Genomic DNA, 16,816 nt, shown 5'->3' on the forward strand with positions numbered 1-16,816 from the left:
TCAAGTTTTGTCATACTCCTATCACACATGATTTGTGTTGCAAGTTTCCTATCCTCTCCGAATTTTGAACGCAGTAAAAAGTTTTGCTCTAGAATTACAATGTGTAATTATCTATTAACATGACAAATCAGTATAGGCCCAAATGTGGAAGTTAAGCATCATGATTGACTAACTAAAAACAATTGAGTTAAAGAGTAAGTCTTAAAAAATAGCTTCTAACATCATAAACCCTTCAAAATCATGAGCTACACCTAACAGGAAAAATCTATCAAAATCAAACCAATTGAGAAAAAAAGGAATACCTAGGACAAAGCGGGTCTGGACTCAATTTTGTTCCCTTTGGTCAATATAGTCCTTTTATTTGTTGACAAAAAAACATAAATTGATTAGTCTCAAATTTATAGTTTAGATAAATTTAATTCATTTTTGCCCTAAACCAAAGGGAACTCTAATTAATTTATATATGACCTATATCAGTTCTTCAATCTGAGTTACTAATAAATTCTAAAAAAATAATGCAATGTGGATTTCATGCTAGGGATCCTAGCCGGAGTATATTCTATCTAATTACTATCCATCAGTGGCATATTGCAAATTAGGATCAATATATAGTACTATATTGCATATTAATATCAATAAACAGAAGAAACACAAAAAATAATTCCCTATTTGTTGTCTGGCAATCAAAGGATAACAAAACTAAATTTCCAACACCTATTTATATATTGTTTGTTGTTAAATTTTAAAGTAAAATTTGATAATATGAATGAGTCAAAATATATTCGTAGATGCATTGAAAAGATGAACTAAGGAAGAAGTTTTTGTTTGATACATAGAAGAGAATAGGAGGAGAGAAAGAAAACCTAAGCATGTATTGACAAAAGCGAGGTAGAACTTTGGCAACCTGGATGATAAGATTGGTCACAGTACCATATTGACATTTAAAATTTTAACAGAGCAACATAGAATATAGTTAACGAAATTTGAATATATATTCAAAATAATTTCAGAAGGTAACTGAGTTATTCCTTTTAGACTGGCCTTGCTTGAAGCAGATGATAAGTCTGAACTCATGCTTGTCTCACTTGAGGCAGATGATGAGTCTGAACTCATGTTGGCAATTGTCTGAGTGTTGGTTTTTTCCGAAATGAAGGAGGAATGGATGTCTGGAGAAGAAACGTTGTTTGGAGAAGAAGTGTTGGAGTGACGTAGTGGTTGGTGAAAACGTGTAACTGGCGCGACATATGAATGAATTTGGGAATTGTAGAGCATTGAATGTTGGCTTTGAAGATTGGACGTGGAGAGTCATCTGAATCATTGTGAATGTATCTCTGGTGATGCAGGGAGTTGAAGTGTTTTTTTTTTGTTGCTGAATGTCACAACCAATATTGATATTTATAAAAATGCAGGAAAAATAATGTATTACAAAAAATTATCATGATTATGTAAAAAAAAACGTTTTAAATGATGTGATTGATAATAATTAGATTCATATGACATTTGGAACAACATATATTTAATATTAGTGGTCTTAACAAAGCAATTATACATATTCTAAATATATAATTTCAGAAGACAATTTTTTTTTATTAACCAAAATTTTTTTACAAAATTAGATGATTGTTTAACTGTGTGTGTGTGTGTGTGTGTGTGTGTGTGTGTGTGTGTGTGTGTGTGTGTGTGTGTGTGTGTGTGTGTGTGTGTGTGTGTGTGTGTGTGTGTGTGTGTGTGTGTGTGTGTGTGTGTGTGTGTGTGATTAAAATAAATAAGAATTTTTAATGATGGGCCTTAATCAACATTGCATGTTTGGTAGTGCTTGATTAAATTTTTTTGTGCCTAATGATTTATTTGTGCATAAAGGAGTTTCTTTGCATGGTACCTTGTGTTGATTCAGAACTTAGATACTCTGATGAATTAGATACAATTACTTATAGATAGAGACAAATAAAAGTTAAATGGAATCAATTAATGTAAAGAAATATATTTTACATGGAACATGGTTCATATAGTTTCTTACTATGATAATTCCTAAATTGTGAAGTAGAGTCCATAGTTGCCTGTGGAGGGGGCTGAGCCTAAGGTTGTCGTTTTTTATCTATGATTCGTTTCCTGTTCATTCTGGCTTTTGCTAAATTAGACTTGTTCGTAAATTGGTACTTTTCCATGGTGTTAATGGCAATTGTTGACTTGATCGAGTTATAAATTAATGAGAAAGTGGTGATTGAAATCAACTAAGAAACGGTAAATTTAAATCTGAAATGCATGCAAGACATTCTAAAAATCAGAGAAAAGGTGATGGGTTCTTAAAAGAATATATGGAAAAAATAACGGATAAATGAATGAAACAGTAACATAATAACTCAATTATATAATAATAAAGCTGAAAATAACAATTGATGGTGAAAATTTATCAGCCCCTAAGCACACAGTGCTTCCCTCACCAAGATGGTGAATCTTAATGGAATTCCTCCCCGCTTAATCCCTACCTTTCAGTCCTCTTTTATAGCCATAAGCTTATTCCTAATTTATCGACACAAATCCCCCTAATTAAAATAACAAACTCCCCTAATTAAAATAACAAACTTATTCAATAACAACTCCTATAATAATAATAACAGACTCCTATGATTATTCATTTTATTCTTTTGTTCCTTTATTTACCCTGTAAACCCTCCAAATCTTTGGCTTGGGCCCACTGTCAAGGCCCACCACTTGATCCACCTTTCTATCAATTCCCGCCTCCATAGAAACGGCCTTGTCCTCAAGGCAAAAATCTGGAAATTGACCCTGCAATACGGCATTATCCTCCCATGTCATGTCCTCCCATGTCTTGTGCTTCCATTTAATGAGACTTTGCTGCACAATCACTCCTTCTTTCAGAGTCATCATAGAGCCCATGACCTTCTCTGGATACACATCACTCTCATCTGTGAGTTCCAAATCTTTGGGAAGTTCCCCTAGAACCTGATAGTCTCCAACTGCCTTCTTCAATAACGACACATGAAAAACAGGGTGGATCCTGGACTGATCAGGCAGTTGCAGTCTATATGCCACATCTCCAACCTTAGCTACAACTTTGAAAGGCCCATAAAAACGTGCCACTAATTTTTTATTGATCCGTTTAACCACTGAATGTTGTCTGTGAGGTCGTAATTTAAAAAAAAAACCCATTCATCAACCTGAAAACGCACATCTCTTCTCTTCTTGTTAGCATAGCTCGCCATCTGTTCTTGAGCTCTTTGTAGATGTGATTTAAGTTGTTTTAGAGCCTCGTCTCTCTCACTTAGCTCTAATGCCACCGCAGCCACCTTAGTCTCATTTGATAAAAATCGCAGAATACTAGGAGGATGCCTTCCATAAACCACTTCAAAAGGAGTTTTCCCAATCAACACATGATAGGTGGTATTGTACCAAAACTTAGCCCAAGAGAGCCAATTTGACCAAGTTTTGGGCTGATCTGAAGCAAAGCATCTCAAATAGCTTTCCAGACATCTATTTATCACTTCCGTTTGCCCATCCGTTTTTGGATGATAGGCATAACTCATCTGCAATTTAGTGCCCTGCAATTTAAATAATTCCAACCAGAAATGGCTCACAAATAAGGGATCCCTGTCACTGATAAGGGACTTTGGAATTCCACGAAGCCTCACTATTTCTTTTACAAACAATTCAGCAATGGATTTAGCAGTGTAAGGATGCTTGAGCAATATGAAGTGATTGTATTTAGATAACCTATCCACAACCACAAGTATAGCCTCATAGCCCTTAGACTTAGGTAAACCTGCAATGAAATCTAGAGAAAGATCCTCCCAAATGCCATTAGGAATGGGGAGAGGTTGCAGAAAACCTCCGAGAGTCGTGGCTGCATATTTTTGTCTTTGACAGACATCACATGCACGCATAAAATCTCTCACCGACTTCTGCATTCCCCACCAATATAAATTATCCGCCAGCTTCCGATAAGTTCTCAAGAAACCTGAATGTCCACCCGTCGGAGTGCAATGAAATTCCTCCAACAGAAGAGGGATAGATGGGGACTTGGGGGAAAGAACCAGCCTGCCATGATAAAACATCACACCTTGCTTAACAGAATAGCCAGGCTTGGAATCAGGAGTAGACAACACGGTTTGTATTATGTCCTGAATTTTTGGATCATCTATCACCTCATCTAAAAGTTTCTTGCTATCGGTCCATTGAGGGTATGAAATCAAAGTACCCAAATCAGCATCATCATAACATCTGGATAGAGCATCCGCAGCTTTGTTCTCCATCCCTGGTTTGTATTTCACCTCAAACTGATAGCCAAGCAACTTAGCCAACCAACACTGCTGGTCTAGGGAAGTTATCTACTGCTACAGGAAGTGTTTTAGACTCTTGTGATCAATGTATACTGTGAACTGCTTTCCCAACAAGTAGTGTCTCCAATGTTGAATGCACAATACCAAAGCCATAAGCTCTTTTTCATACACCGACTTCGCTAACTTTCCCTGAGATAATGCTTTGCTAAAAAATGCTACAGGTTTCCTCTGCTGCATTAACACTGCTCCAATACCTCTACCAGCTGCGTCACATTCCACTTCAAAGGGTAAAGAAAAATTAGGTAATACCAAAACAGGGGGTGAAGTCATGATAATCTTCATCAATTGAAAAGCTGCATTTGCCTCTGTTCCCCATGCAAAGTTGTCCTTCTTGGTCAACTCAGTCAAAGGCTTGGCTACTTTGCCATAATCCTTAATAAATTTTTTATAGTACCCAGTAAGTCCCAAAAACTCACGAACTCCTTTCACATTCTTTGGTTCTGGCCAATCCAAAATGCACCGTACTTTAGCAGGATCTACTACTACTCCTTCACTTGAGATGATGTGCCCAAAGTAATCAATCTGCTTACACCCAAACTTACACTTAGCTTGATTTGCAATAAAACAGTTCTCACATAAAATCGAAAGAACCTGACTTAAGTGCTTCTGATGCTCTTGAATGTTCTTACTGTATATGAGAACATCATAAAAAAAAAACTAAGACGAATTTCCTCAAAAAAGGCCTAAAAATATCATTCATAGTTGCTTGGAAAGTGGCTGGAGCATTCATTAACCCAAATGGCATCACTAGATACTCATAATGGCCATTGTGAGTTCTAAAATTTGTTTTGGGAATATCATCTTCATGCACCCTGATTTGATGATAACCGGACTTAAGGTCAATCTTCGAAAAAATAGTCGAGCCGTATAATTCCGCCAATAATTCGTCTACGATGGGAATAGGGTACTTATCTAGAACTGTAGCTTTGTTAAGAGCTCTGTAATCCATGCATATTCTCCAACTTTTATCTTTCTTTTTTACCAAGATCACCGGACTAGAAAAAGCACTCATACTGGGTCTGATCACTCCTGCCTGCAACAGTTCAGTCACCTGTTTCTCAATCTCCTCTTTCTGATGGTGAGGATACCGATAAGGTCTAACATTGATTGTTCCTTGATTTGGAAATAATTTGATATGATGCACTTGAGACCTCTCTGGAGGCAGCTGAATGTGATCTTTAAAAACTGTAGGAAATTGTTCCAGGATTGCAATTAATTCTGCTGGCACAGAGACCTCACCAGCTTTGAATTGGTGATGCTGAGATCCCCACCATTCAACTCCCATCCTATTCTGCTTGTCTTCCAAAAATGAGTTCAGATAACTATGCTCTCCTTGCCTGCTACCTTGACCCAACACCTTTACCATCTGCCCCTCATACATGAACTGCATAGACAACACCTTCCAATCCATTATTACCTTTCCCAGTGTGCTTAGCCACGAGACTCCCAACACCATATCCAAACCTCCCAGATCCAGCACCAATGCATCAATGACTACCTTCACATAACCCATCTTCATTACAATTCCTTTGCACACCCCTTGAGAATTCACCCTATGTCCATCTCCAAGTTTGATGCTCCTGGTAGGTTCAGGAGTGATTTCTAACCCCAACGCGTTTGTTACTTGAGGGGAGATGAAATTGTGGCTCGCACCACTATCAATCAACACTAACACATCCACATTGTCAATTTTTCCCTCAATTTTCATGGTACGATTTCCACTCATACTTCCCAACACACCCATGGATTGACATTCTACCTCCTCTTCGTCATCAGTTGCTAATTCTTCACCACCAGTTTGCACTGCCTCCATAGATATGATTTCACCTTCATCGTTAAGAGTTTCTCCTTCACCCAGAATCAACACTCGTAAGGATCTCTTAGGACACTTATGGAGAGTAGGGTGATACTTGCCTCCACACTTGAAACACAGCCCCTTCACCCTTCTCTCCGCCATCTCGTCGTTATGAATGCTGTGAATCCCGTTCCATTTTTCAGATCGCGAATCATTTGCACCCTTTTTCCTGGTTGAAACTAATGACGTCGTAGAGAGCGTGTTAGATCCACTGGATCCTGTTTTTTGAGTCGGGTTGGCCCAACTGGAATGATGTGTCTCTTTTGGGTTTGACCCGCTCCTGCTCCGAAAGGCTGACCCGGCCCAACCGATCCCGCCCTCCTTTTTTGCTACCATATTTGCCTGCGTCATCATCATCTTCTCTCAACTCTTCCTCTACGTCTTTTGCGATACGCATCATCTGCATCTGATTCAGGGGATTGAGAGTCTGAACCCTACGACGAATTTGTGCCTTCAAACCACTCATAAAATAACCCAGATATTGTTAATGGAATTCCTCCCCGCATCATCTGCACACAGTGCTTCCCTCACCAAGATGGTGAATCTTAATGGACTTCCTCCCCGCTTAATCCCTACCTTTCAGTCCTCTTTTATAGCCATAAGCTTATTCCTAATTTATCGACACAAACCCCCCTAATTAAAATAACAAACTTATTCAATAACAACTCCTATAATAACAATAACAGACTCCTATGATTATTCATTTTATTCTTTTGTTCCTTTATTTCTCCTGTAAACCCTCCAAATCTTTGGCTTGGGCCCACTGTCAAGGCCCACCACTTGATCCACCTTTCTATCAAATGGAGAGCTAAAGGCCTAAAACTATAGTTCAACATTGACAGTGGGAAAATGGGCCATATAGGAATGATGACACTTGCATGTAGAGGCATCAGTTGATGAGACTCATTGGAAAGCTAATATGAAAGATGTTGTATGTGCAGGAATAGGTTGTCAATCTAGAGAGTTGTATTTTTTTTAATCACATGTATAGCATATATCATTCAACTTGACGCATGTTTTTTTTCTTCGGAGGATCTAGAACAAAAGACGACACAAATAGCTTAAGGCAATCCTAAACCAAAACAGCTTTTCGTAAATTTGAGTAATTAAGATTGTGTTTATTGCTGAATCAGGCTTGTTTCTATATTAAGATTTTTCATGTTCTTAATGGCTATTGTTGTACTTCACCAAGATACAAATTAATAAAAAAATCGTCGGTGAAACCAATCAAGACATAGGCTATTTAAATCTAAGATGGATGAAACAAATATAGAAGATAATAGAAATGGCTAGCTGAGGGGCTAAGTGTATAGTTCAACATTGACAGCTACGAAAATTGGAGATATAGGAATAATGATACTTGCATGTAGAGCCATGGCTCACTGACTCTTGGGCAAAAGCTAATATCAAAGATCTTGTCTGTGCAGAAGTAGGCAGAATGGGTTTTGGTAAACTTCACAAAAAATCTCCTTCCTTTATTTGACATTATGATGAAAAAAGTGTATCATATTTATTCTGGTTTTATCGTATCATGTGCTATTGCTCGAATGAGCGGTCAATGCTATTTGCGTTAGGAGCAGTTGACAATTGAATCCAATATTTCCCATGATATGGTTTCTGTAATAGTGTGGTAATAATTCGTTATATTTGGTTTTAGAGATGATTGAGAATACAATTTAAATTGCACAATATCAACACACGAAATTAATTGTGGGAAAAAAACTTTTGGCTCCACGCTACAAACTCATAACAGATTCCAGTGCTAAGTTAACATATGTAGAGCTTTAAGCAAGAGGTTATGGAGAACTTGAAGCAAAAAGCTACCGTATCACACAAAAGGTGTTTTTTTTAGGAAAAAGGGTGTAGTAATTCATTCTCCTAATTTAATTGTGTTAATTAATATCAATTATGGTCACAATGAAATAAGCTACATTTTGTTAATAATGACTTTGTAATTGGCTTTAGAACTGATCAAAAATATAATTGAAATTGCACAATGTTAACACACAAGATATCTAAACAGGGAAAAGTTAATTTCTGCTTCCACATTAGGAACCCATAACATATGTCCAGGCTGACAAAATGTTAAACAGGAACAGTACAGGAAAAGAACGTCAATGTTTCAACAATTTCATGACTTGCAAATAATAGAGTCTAAAGAACGCAAAAAAAAAATTGCAAGTAACTACATTCATTCAATTTGATCATGTCTTGCTAATTTGTTAGATGAATGCTGGGCGGGTGAAATCTGAGAGCTTTTCGGTTCATCATCACATTCATCAGATGTCATCCGCTTTGTTAGTGTTAATGGAAGGTCCAGAAGTGGATCATGATCTGTTGTGATAGACACAGATTGATGCATAACACTTACACTGATCAATAACCTAAATTTGAAATTAGAGGCAGCGGAGTTTTTCAATGAGATTCTAGCAATACATATTAGATTTGGAAAACATTGTCACAATGTCAACTTACAGATTCAAGTTGGGAAGGATCATCAGCGTCAAGGATAGGAAGATGGACCTTGGAACATGCCTACATAAGATATAAGTTGAGGGTAACAAATATGACAATAAGGCCTTCAACATGCTTTACAAAACATTACCTCAACATCAGGCAGCATGTCCACCACATCATTGATCAAATCTAAGTCATTTGAGTATCTAAAAACAACAACATTGTTAAACTTTGGTTGAACTTTGACTTTAAATGCAACGACATAATCGAGCAACTTATCAAGGGCTTGAGGAGAAACATTTAAATCAACATCACCCTCCTTGAGCAAAGGAAAAAGATTCCATAATTAATATCTATAATCAAATTGGATAGCAAACTAATAAAGCATCATTCAAATATTAAAAAGCATTGTATGATAATTTGGTTAGGTACTGCTATTTCCAGCCTGTTAACTTCATTAGCTGATTGCCCAATCAGCTCAGTACATTCACGGTCCCAGAGCAAAAATTTTGTGCTTTCCTCCTTGTAGTTGACCACTACCTCAAGTCTATACCTGACAATGTACATAAGAGTGTAAAAAAGAGTGACAAATAAAGGTGACAACAATCAAGCACGAGTACAATAACCTTAGCACAAGTTGATCATTATATTTTCCACATGCGCATGTGAATGTCGCTGTCTCAACATCAGTTTTTTTGTAGCACTAAATGCAAGTTGGATAACACCATGAATATCCATAACAATTCTATTAATGGTGTCGAGTAACACAAACAATTTCCTGGCAAAAAAACATAGGGGTCACATTCTAAACCAACTGGTGGAGCCATTGAATAAATAACAACATTTTTATTACAGTTTATAGACTTTAGTTACCAGGACTTTTCATTAGACTTTCCATTGAACTAAATAAACAGTAAACATAAATAAAATTTTACCTCAAAAATGTTGTTAATCTCAAAAATGGTCATTGCCTCAACTTTTGAAAGAAATGCATCCTTTGATGACAATTGACTTGAACTTGAAAGCTGTGAACTCCCCTGGCCACGAGGTGCCAAAACTGACCGGACCTTAATGCCTAAATCAGAAAGCCTATAGACATAGAATAAACCAAAACTGTGGGAAAAAATAATCAACACATGTAATTCATAAAGTTTATAAATACAGGACCAAGCCCATGACCAATAAAACCTCTCGCTGAATTCTTGAATTTCAAACACAAGTTCATTGATCAATAATTTTGAGGCCTTCAACGAATTACTGACCATGGGTCAATATAATAATGATGGGAACATCATTTTCAGCCTCATTCAAGTACTCTAAGAACTGTAAGCAATAAATATCCCACAGAGTGCAAGACAGTATTTGGCCACTACAGCAAATAAACAATGGTCAATGCATTAGTTTATAATCATCAAATACAAATAGCAATTGGACACTATACGAAACAAACAATGATGACAGTAACGACATATAATAATTTAAAAAGCCATAATTCGTCAAAAGGTCAATTGCACAACATAACCTCAAATCATTGACTTTGAAAACAATCCTTGTGCTCTTTGATCCCACATGGCTGAAGACCACCTCATCCACGATGCCAATAATGTCTCAAGAAATCATAAAATAAAGACATGTCATTAAAAGAGGTATAAATTTTGTGAGCAAACCGATTGAACAAATTGCAGCTGAACTTACCAACCAACAACTTAGGTTGGAAGTGTCCAACAATGACATTGGTGAATTCAACAAATTTATATCTTTTAAAAGGAAGATCCTCCAAATCAGATTGCCTTACAACAGTAACTCCAGTAAAAGCTAATTTATACTGATGATCACAGACTCTAAATTGACCATCATTCTTCATGACTTTAAAATTATGCATGACATAAGTACAATTTTTCATCAAGTTAGCCTTCCAAGACTTTAGCTGATCTTGTTTACAAACAACATGAATTTCATCTCCCTGTAACAGGCAAAGTATATAAGTAACTGGTTCAATGGTTAATAATGAACCAAACAAAAAAACAAAGAAAACCATACATGAGAATCAATTATAACCATTTCCGCTTGTTCAGACTTGTTGGGGGTCCCAACAAACCAAAGATCAGTAATCCTTACAACAAGTTTAAGAGCCTCTTTTGATCCATAATTTTGCCACAACGACATGACCGGTAAACCTTGAGCAGAAATGCACATGGGAGAACCAACGAAGGTGCAGCAAGGCAGCAAGACACATGGCAGAAAACAAAGGCAAGCCAGCAAGCTAGGTGCCAGAAAACTAAGGCCAAAACCGGAGGGGTCAAATGGGCAAAAACCCAGCAAAAGTGCCACATGTTAGAATTTCAACCATGGGCATAATAGGCATTTCAATGGCCTCCTCTTTTTACTTAGACAATCAGTAAATGGGAAAGCATGGCCACGACAAACCAGAAAGTTAATTGATGAGCCACAAACAAAACATGCAGTTGCAAATGCAAACAATGAGCAACAAACAAAACCGGAACATGGATAAGAATGAACCTATGCCCGTGCAAAAATATAACATTGACTTGCAAGTGTCAACAATGACCAACAAAGAAAAAGCAAACATGCATAAGAATCAGGCAACCTACGGGCACAAGTGTATAATAGACATGCAAGTGTCATCATGAGATGAAAAAAAGATATAGAAACAAACAATGGTCAATGTATCAGTTTATAATCAAAACACAGCCACAATTTCTCGAAAACAAACCCCAGCAGAAACTGACTCAAACAAAATGATACAAAAAATCCAACCATGCATTCACAAAAACCAAAACATCTTAGGAAAACACCAACGATAAAAAACCCAAAAAAATACTTAAGCTAAAGAAGCTCTACCAAACGTCAAGTGCTTCAAAAGTTAGATAGGAAACAGAGGATTTTTTTTTTCAAAAATTTACAACCAAAAGGAAGACCAAACCAAAGTTGATGCCTATGTGGGAAGATATTACCTTGACTCCTCACAACCAAAGGTAGCAAAACAAACTACAAAACAAACGGAAACAACCTCAAATAAAACAAGAAAGTCAGAAAAAACTCAAAAAACACGTAATAAAACACTAAACAAACGAAATAAAAGGATATAGGAAGGAACCACAAAACATGAACACAAGCATGTAGCAAAAGAAACTGAAAAATAAAGGAGAACAACCTAAAAAAAAAAAACAGCAAAGTCAGCCAAGAGCAAAAAACCACGTAATCAAACACCAAACAACCGAAAAAAAAAGGATATACTGGAAAGAAGCTCAAAACATGGGGACAACCACCGAATCACACCTTGAGTCGAGGAAGGAAGTAAAGAGAAAGTGAAGAAGGGAAGAAGGGAAGGACTCAAATTTGCACACGTAACCTTTGGTTCCTTTCCCAACACTCACCATGGTGGCAGATTCTAAGTCCAAATCCGACCTCTCTTTCGGCAAAACCTTTGCCAGCAGTGCTTTCTCTGCATGTTTCGCTGAGGTCATTCCCAAAATGCTATCTGGGTTTTCTTCTTTTTCGTTTTTTGTTTCTGGGAATTCTCTCTTTTTTCATGATCTTGTGAAAAGACCCATCTTTTATGTTGCTGTTATGTAGTCTTAGTAGCAACGGATTTGATTTGTTGTATCACTTTGGTGGGTTGCATGGTTCTGAGTGTTTTTTGTTTTGTTGTGGAACAAACCATGGTTGGTGGTAGAGTACTTACTTCATTGTGGTTGGAAACAGCCTAGCATATATATATATGTGTGTGTGTGTGTATGTATATTAATTTTTTTTTTCTGGCAAAATCATGTTAGACATCACCAAACATGGATGTAGATGTCTCCCTCCACTGCTAAACCAAACACAGGACCAGTCTTTGTTAGATGTATTGTATGGATTTTTTGTTTCATGCGTTATGGTTTTATGTTGTCTTCTGTAATGTTCATAAAATTCAGGGCTGTGCTGAACAAACAAACCAAGAACTTTTTTCTTTTCCTTTGAGTTTATTTATCTCTTTCTGTTAATAGTCTTTGTTAGTCAATGGTGGTCACGGTGGATTTTGACTGCTGTGACATGATGAAAGGCATGCATATGATGCATTCCTTGCTGTTTGTTCTTTTTCTCAAGGTTCAACATGGTTGAGGAGTGTTCCCTCCTTGATGACTTGTATGTCCTGACAAAATGTACTTGGGAACAGTAATAGACACTGGATGTTTTATTATTAATGTAACCGAATTGATCAAGTGGGAATGGGCAGAAAAGGGAAGAAGAGGAAAGGAACAATGCTTTTTCTCCTAGTTTGGATGATTAGTAATCAAATTGAATGGACCTCCATTACCTCTGGAATTTCTTTTTTTCAATTTATTTTTAATCTCCCAAAGAAAGAACTTGTTTCTGTTTTCCCTGTTCCCATTCCCACTCCTCCTAACCTTTAATCCAAATACATTATGCAGATCCAGCTGTTACACATTTGAACTTTGGTAGCACAAAAGAATTACTTACATACGTGAAAAATTGAATACTCTTCCAAATTATCTTGTATGCGAAACATCTTTTGCATTATTGGAGGTTTACATGGCAACAGTATTCTTCACGTATGTTGATTCTTTTTCCTGAGATTGATTCTGTTTGTTATATATTTGTGACTGATTTCTTAGTTCTCTACTGCTTTACAATGTACTCAATTACAGTTATTTCCCCAGATTTGTTATTAAGCTCTTGTAATTGAAATAGGTGTGTACTATTCCTTTGGACACTGCCAAAGTTAGGCTTCAGCTTCAAAAGCAAGCTGCAACTGGTGATGTAGTCTCCTTACCTAAATATAAGGGTATGCTGGGAACAGTTGCAACCATTGCCAGGGAAGAAGGTCTTTCAGCACTCTGGAAGGGCATTGTGCCAGGGTTACATCGTCAATGTTTGTATGGAGGCTTAAGAATTGGGTTATATGACCCTGTGAGTTTTGAATCTTGTTGCTGAAATTTGTTCATTTATTTTAGTTTATATATACTGTTTGCATGTGTTATCATATGATGTAAAATGTAAATAACATGGGTTGTTAACAGGTTAAGACTTTCTATGTGGGGAAAGACCATGTTGGAGATGTTCCATTGTCAAAGAAAATTCTTGCTGCATTTACAACTGGTAAATCTCAATGCTGGAAACTGTGGGAATATTTTGTATATATATTCTATTCTATGAGTTTCTTTTCTCATCTATGGATTATTTACTTTTTCTTAGGAGGATCTTGTATTATTCCCATCTAAATACTCATTGCAATAACTCAATCATAAACTCCTCGAATTTGTCTTGTCAACAGGTGCTTTTGCAATTGCAGTGGCAAATCCAACTGATCTTGTCAAAGTTAGACTTCAAGCAGAAGGAAAATTACCTCCTGGTGTTCCCAGGCGGTACTCTGGATCTTTAAATGCTTATTCAACAATTGTGAGACAGGTCTGTGCTATCCAATATAATTTATGGAAGAGAAAAACATATTTGGTTCGGTTTAGTTGTTATTATTTTTATTCTAACCTACATCGATCATCTAACACACAGGAAGGAGTTGGGGCTCTTTGGACTGGGCTTGGCCCCAATATAGCAAGAAATGGTATCATCAATGCTGCTGAATTAGCCAGCTATGATCAAGTGAAACAGGTGATTTAAAAGTGACTGGAGGCTAGCATTGTGGAGCAAACATTTCTCCTTTATATTTGTAAATGACTATGTCTTTGTTATGCAGACTATTTTGAAAATTCCCGGATTCACTGACAATGTTGTAACTCATCTCCTTGCTGGTCTTGGGGCAGGGTTTTTTGCGGTCTGTATTGGCTCCCCAGTTGATGTGGTAATGTTTTAGAATTTACTAATGAATATCCATTGTTGATTTGTCTTTTATTTTTATTGTCTCACCATTATATATGTAGTGTGTTCATAAATAATTGTTTCAATATGGTATGTATTTTGCACTTCATATTCCCTGTTCCACCATGATCAATTAAGAATTCCAGGATGAATAGAAAATGGTAGAATTAATAAACTTGGTACTTGTGTATAATTTTCTTTTCAATTTTGGTTGCAAGGGGTGATCAACTGAACTTCTTGCTTGTGCAATTCTATCATTCCAGTAATCCTGTTGTTCTATCTTCATTCTGGTGTCTATGCAGGTTAAGTCAAGAATGATGGGAGATTCTAGTTACAGGAACACCCTTGATTGTTTTATCAAAACATTGAAGAATGATGTAAGCTGCTTTCCACTGCTACTTTTTTGCTCTCTTAAGAACATCTACCACCATTTTGCTTTAGTTAAGAGTTACATCCATTTTTGCTTTAGTTACAAGTTACAACCATTTGTCATGTGGATCCTTTGTTGTTGTGAGGTGAATTAAAATTCTTCTCCGCATTTCATCACATCTAATTGTAAGCCACGGGAATAATCCACAACGTCACAGGATGAACAAACTTGCTTTGTCACTTGTTATCTGACATTTATACAATCTCATTTTTCATACTTTTCTCTATGTTTTAGCCTTAAATTTGGTCAGACAAGGAGTTATATTGTAAGTGTATCCTTTATCAAAACTGATGTGCCTATGTAATCTGATGTTTTTTCCAGGGACCCTTAGCCTTTTATAAAGGGTTCCTCCCAAATTTTGGACGGCTGGGATCTTGGAATGTGATCATGTTTCTAACCTTAGAACAGGTATTGAATGCTCCGCTACATTTTGATTTTCCTTTCTTTTCTGTGGTAATTTATCTCCAATAGAACCCACATTATTAAAATAATGAGTCACATTGGATAAATATTTCAATAAGCATTTATAGAACAAAAAAAAAATAAACAAGGTAAAGATTTAAATACTTTTTTCATCCTTGCAAATATACTAGTTTTTTGTTTTTAGTTCTATACTTTTTTTTGAAATTTTTTTTGTTAGTTCTCTCATTTAACTTTTCCATAAGCACCTATAGCTGTAAAGTAAAGAAGGGCTTATCTCTCTCTCTCTCTCTCTCTCTCTATATATATATATATATATATATATATATAATACTCATTTCAATTGAAAAATTCTCATTTGCTACAAATAAATCCAAATTAGGCCGATATCAAGCATGAGAGTTGATTGCTTCTTTTGTTGCATGCACTCCCAAAAACTCATTGAACTTCTAACCTTTGAATTTGTGTTTACTTGCTCTCACTTGTGTCTTTCTCTGACAGACTAAAAGGTTCGTCAAAAGTTTAGAGTTGTCCTGAGCTGAGTTATCTTGAGAATTTTCTATGGGGACTGGTTGCAATTGCAAATGCAGTGGAAAATTGTTGAAATAAAGGTCCCTTTCTCTTCATTCTGCCAACCAGGATGTGGTCAAACATTTTTTTAGGGAGGAAAAAATTGGATAGTAAAATGATAATATGTTATTCATATATACTAGCTTTTAGCAATTGCCATATATTCTGTGGGATTGCATGCAGTTTTCATATGATTCTCTTTAAACTTTATTATGAACCGAGCTTGGACATGCCATGCGATTTTCAAATTTGGTGGGGGTTCAAACCTCAAAACCAATGTTTTATTCATTCATAAGTTTAAACACAGCATAGCCCTTGATCAAGACCAATTGTCTTATAATGGTGGCTATTATAGTTGTATCAAAATTCACGCAATTGATGCATCATCCCTTGTTGACTGTTTGCAAGGCAATATATTAGAGCAACTTTAATTGGGGTGGTTCTTAAAATTAAGCAACTTGAAAATTATATTGGAGCAATTGAGTTTTTACATAATTTTTTTTTTATAAAAGTTGTTTATATAACAACTATTAAGGTTGCTTATGTATGGAGTTTTAAGTTAAGCACTCAGTGAGTTTTATCACTGGAGTGACAACTAGTGTTAATTTTTAATTGGCAACAAAGGTTTTGCTATAAGAAAATTAAGAATCTAAATCATTTTTTGGAGATACCTTTAACTCAATTGGCGACAAAGGTTTTTGTCCAATGGAAATTGATTAGTGTCCTTGAAAATGAAAAAAAAAAATTACTCTCAAGTGCAAGTATATGGACCATTTGTCCCGGCATTACTATAAGTTGAGTCAATATTCTATCAAATCTATTATCTGTCGATGTTTCATAAATGGTTACAATTATAGTTTCTTTCAAATCAACCCTTGGTGGCAC

The 16,816-nt window shown here is 36.2% G+C and overlaps 2 protein-coding genes across 2 annotated transcripts; one reads left to right on the top strand and one right to left on the bottom strand.

Annotated features, from left to right (window-relative positions):
- Positions 1-6,415: 6,415 nt before the first annotated feature.
- Positions 6,416-10,836, bottom strand: LOC102665180 (uncharacterized). The gene is made up of 9 exons (XM_006574082.1): positions 10,711-10,836; positions 10,338-10,633; positions 9,933-10,039; positions 9,606-9,745; positions 9,297-9,373; positions 9,103-9,223; positions 8,819-8,989; positions 8,689-8,748; positions 6,416-6,664 (listed from the first exon to the last, which is right to left on the bottom strand). Exons 1-9 carry the CDS (start codon positions 10,834-10,836, stop codon positions 6,416-6,418), a joined length of 1,347 nt encoding a protein of 448 aa, XP_006574145.1.
- Positions 10,837-11,581: 745 nt separating this feature from the next.
- LOC100820456 (mitochondrial uncoupling protein 1) lies at positions 11,582-16,092 on the top strand. Its single transcript, XM_003516884.5, has 9 exons — positions 11,582-12,153; positions 13,387-13,605; positions 13,716-13,794; positions 13,970-14,103; positions 14,206-14,304; positions 14,390-14,494; positions 14,814-14,888; positions 15,263-15,349; positions 15,863-16,092. The coding sequence occupies exons 1-9, from the start codon at positions 12,070-12,072 to the stop codon at positions 15,896-15,898; spliced, it is 918 nt and encodes a 305-aa protein (XP_003516932.1). The 5' UTR covers positions 11,582-12,069; the 3' UTR covers positions 15,899-16,092.
- The last annotated feature ends 724 nt before the right edge of the window (positions 16,093-16,816 follow it).

The sequence above is a fragment of the Glycine max genome, chromosome 1 (genome assembly GCF_000004515.6).
Source record: "Glycine max cultivar Williams 82 chromosome 1, Glycine_max_v4.0, whole genome shotgun sequence".
Lineage (NCBI taxonomy): Eukaryota > Viridiplantae > Streptophyta > Magnoliopsida > Fabales > Fabaceae > Glycine > Glycine max.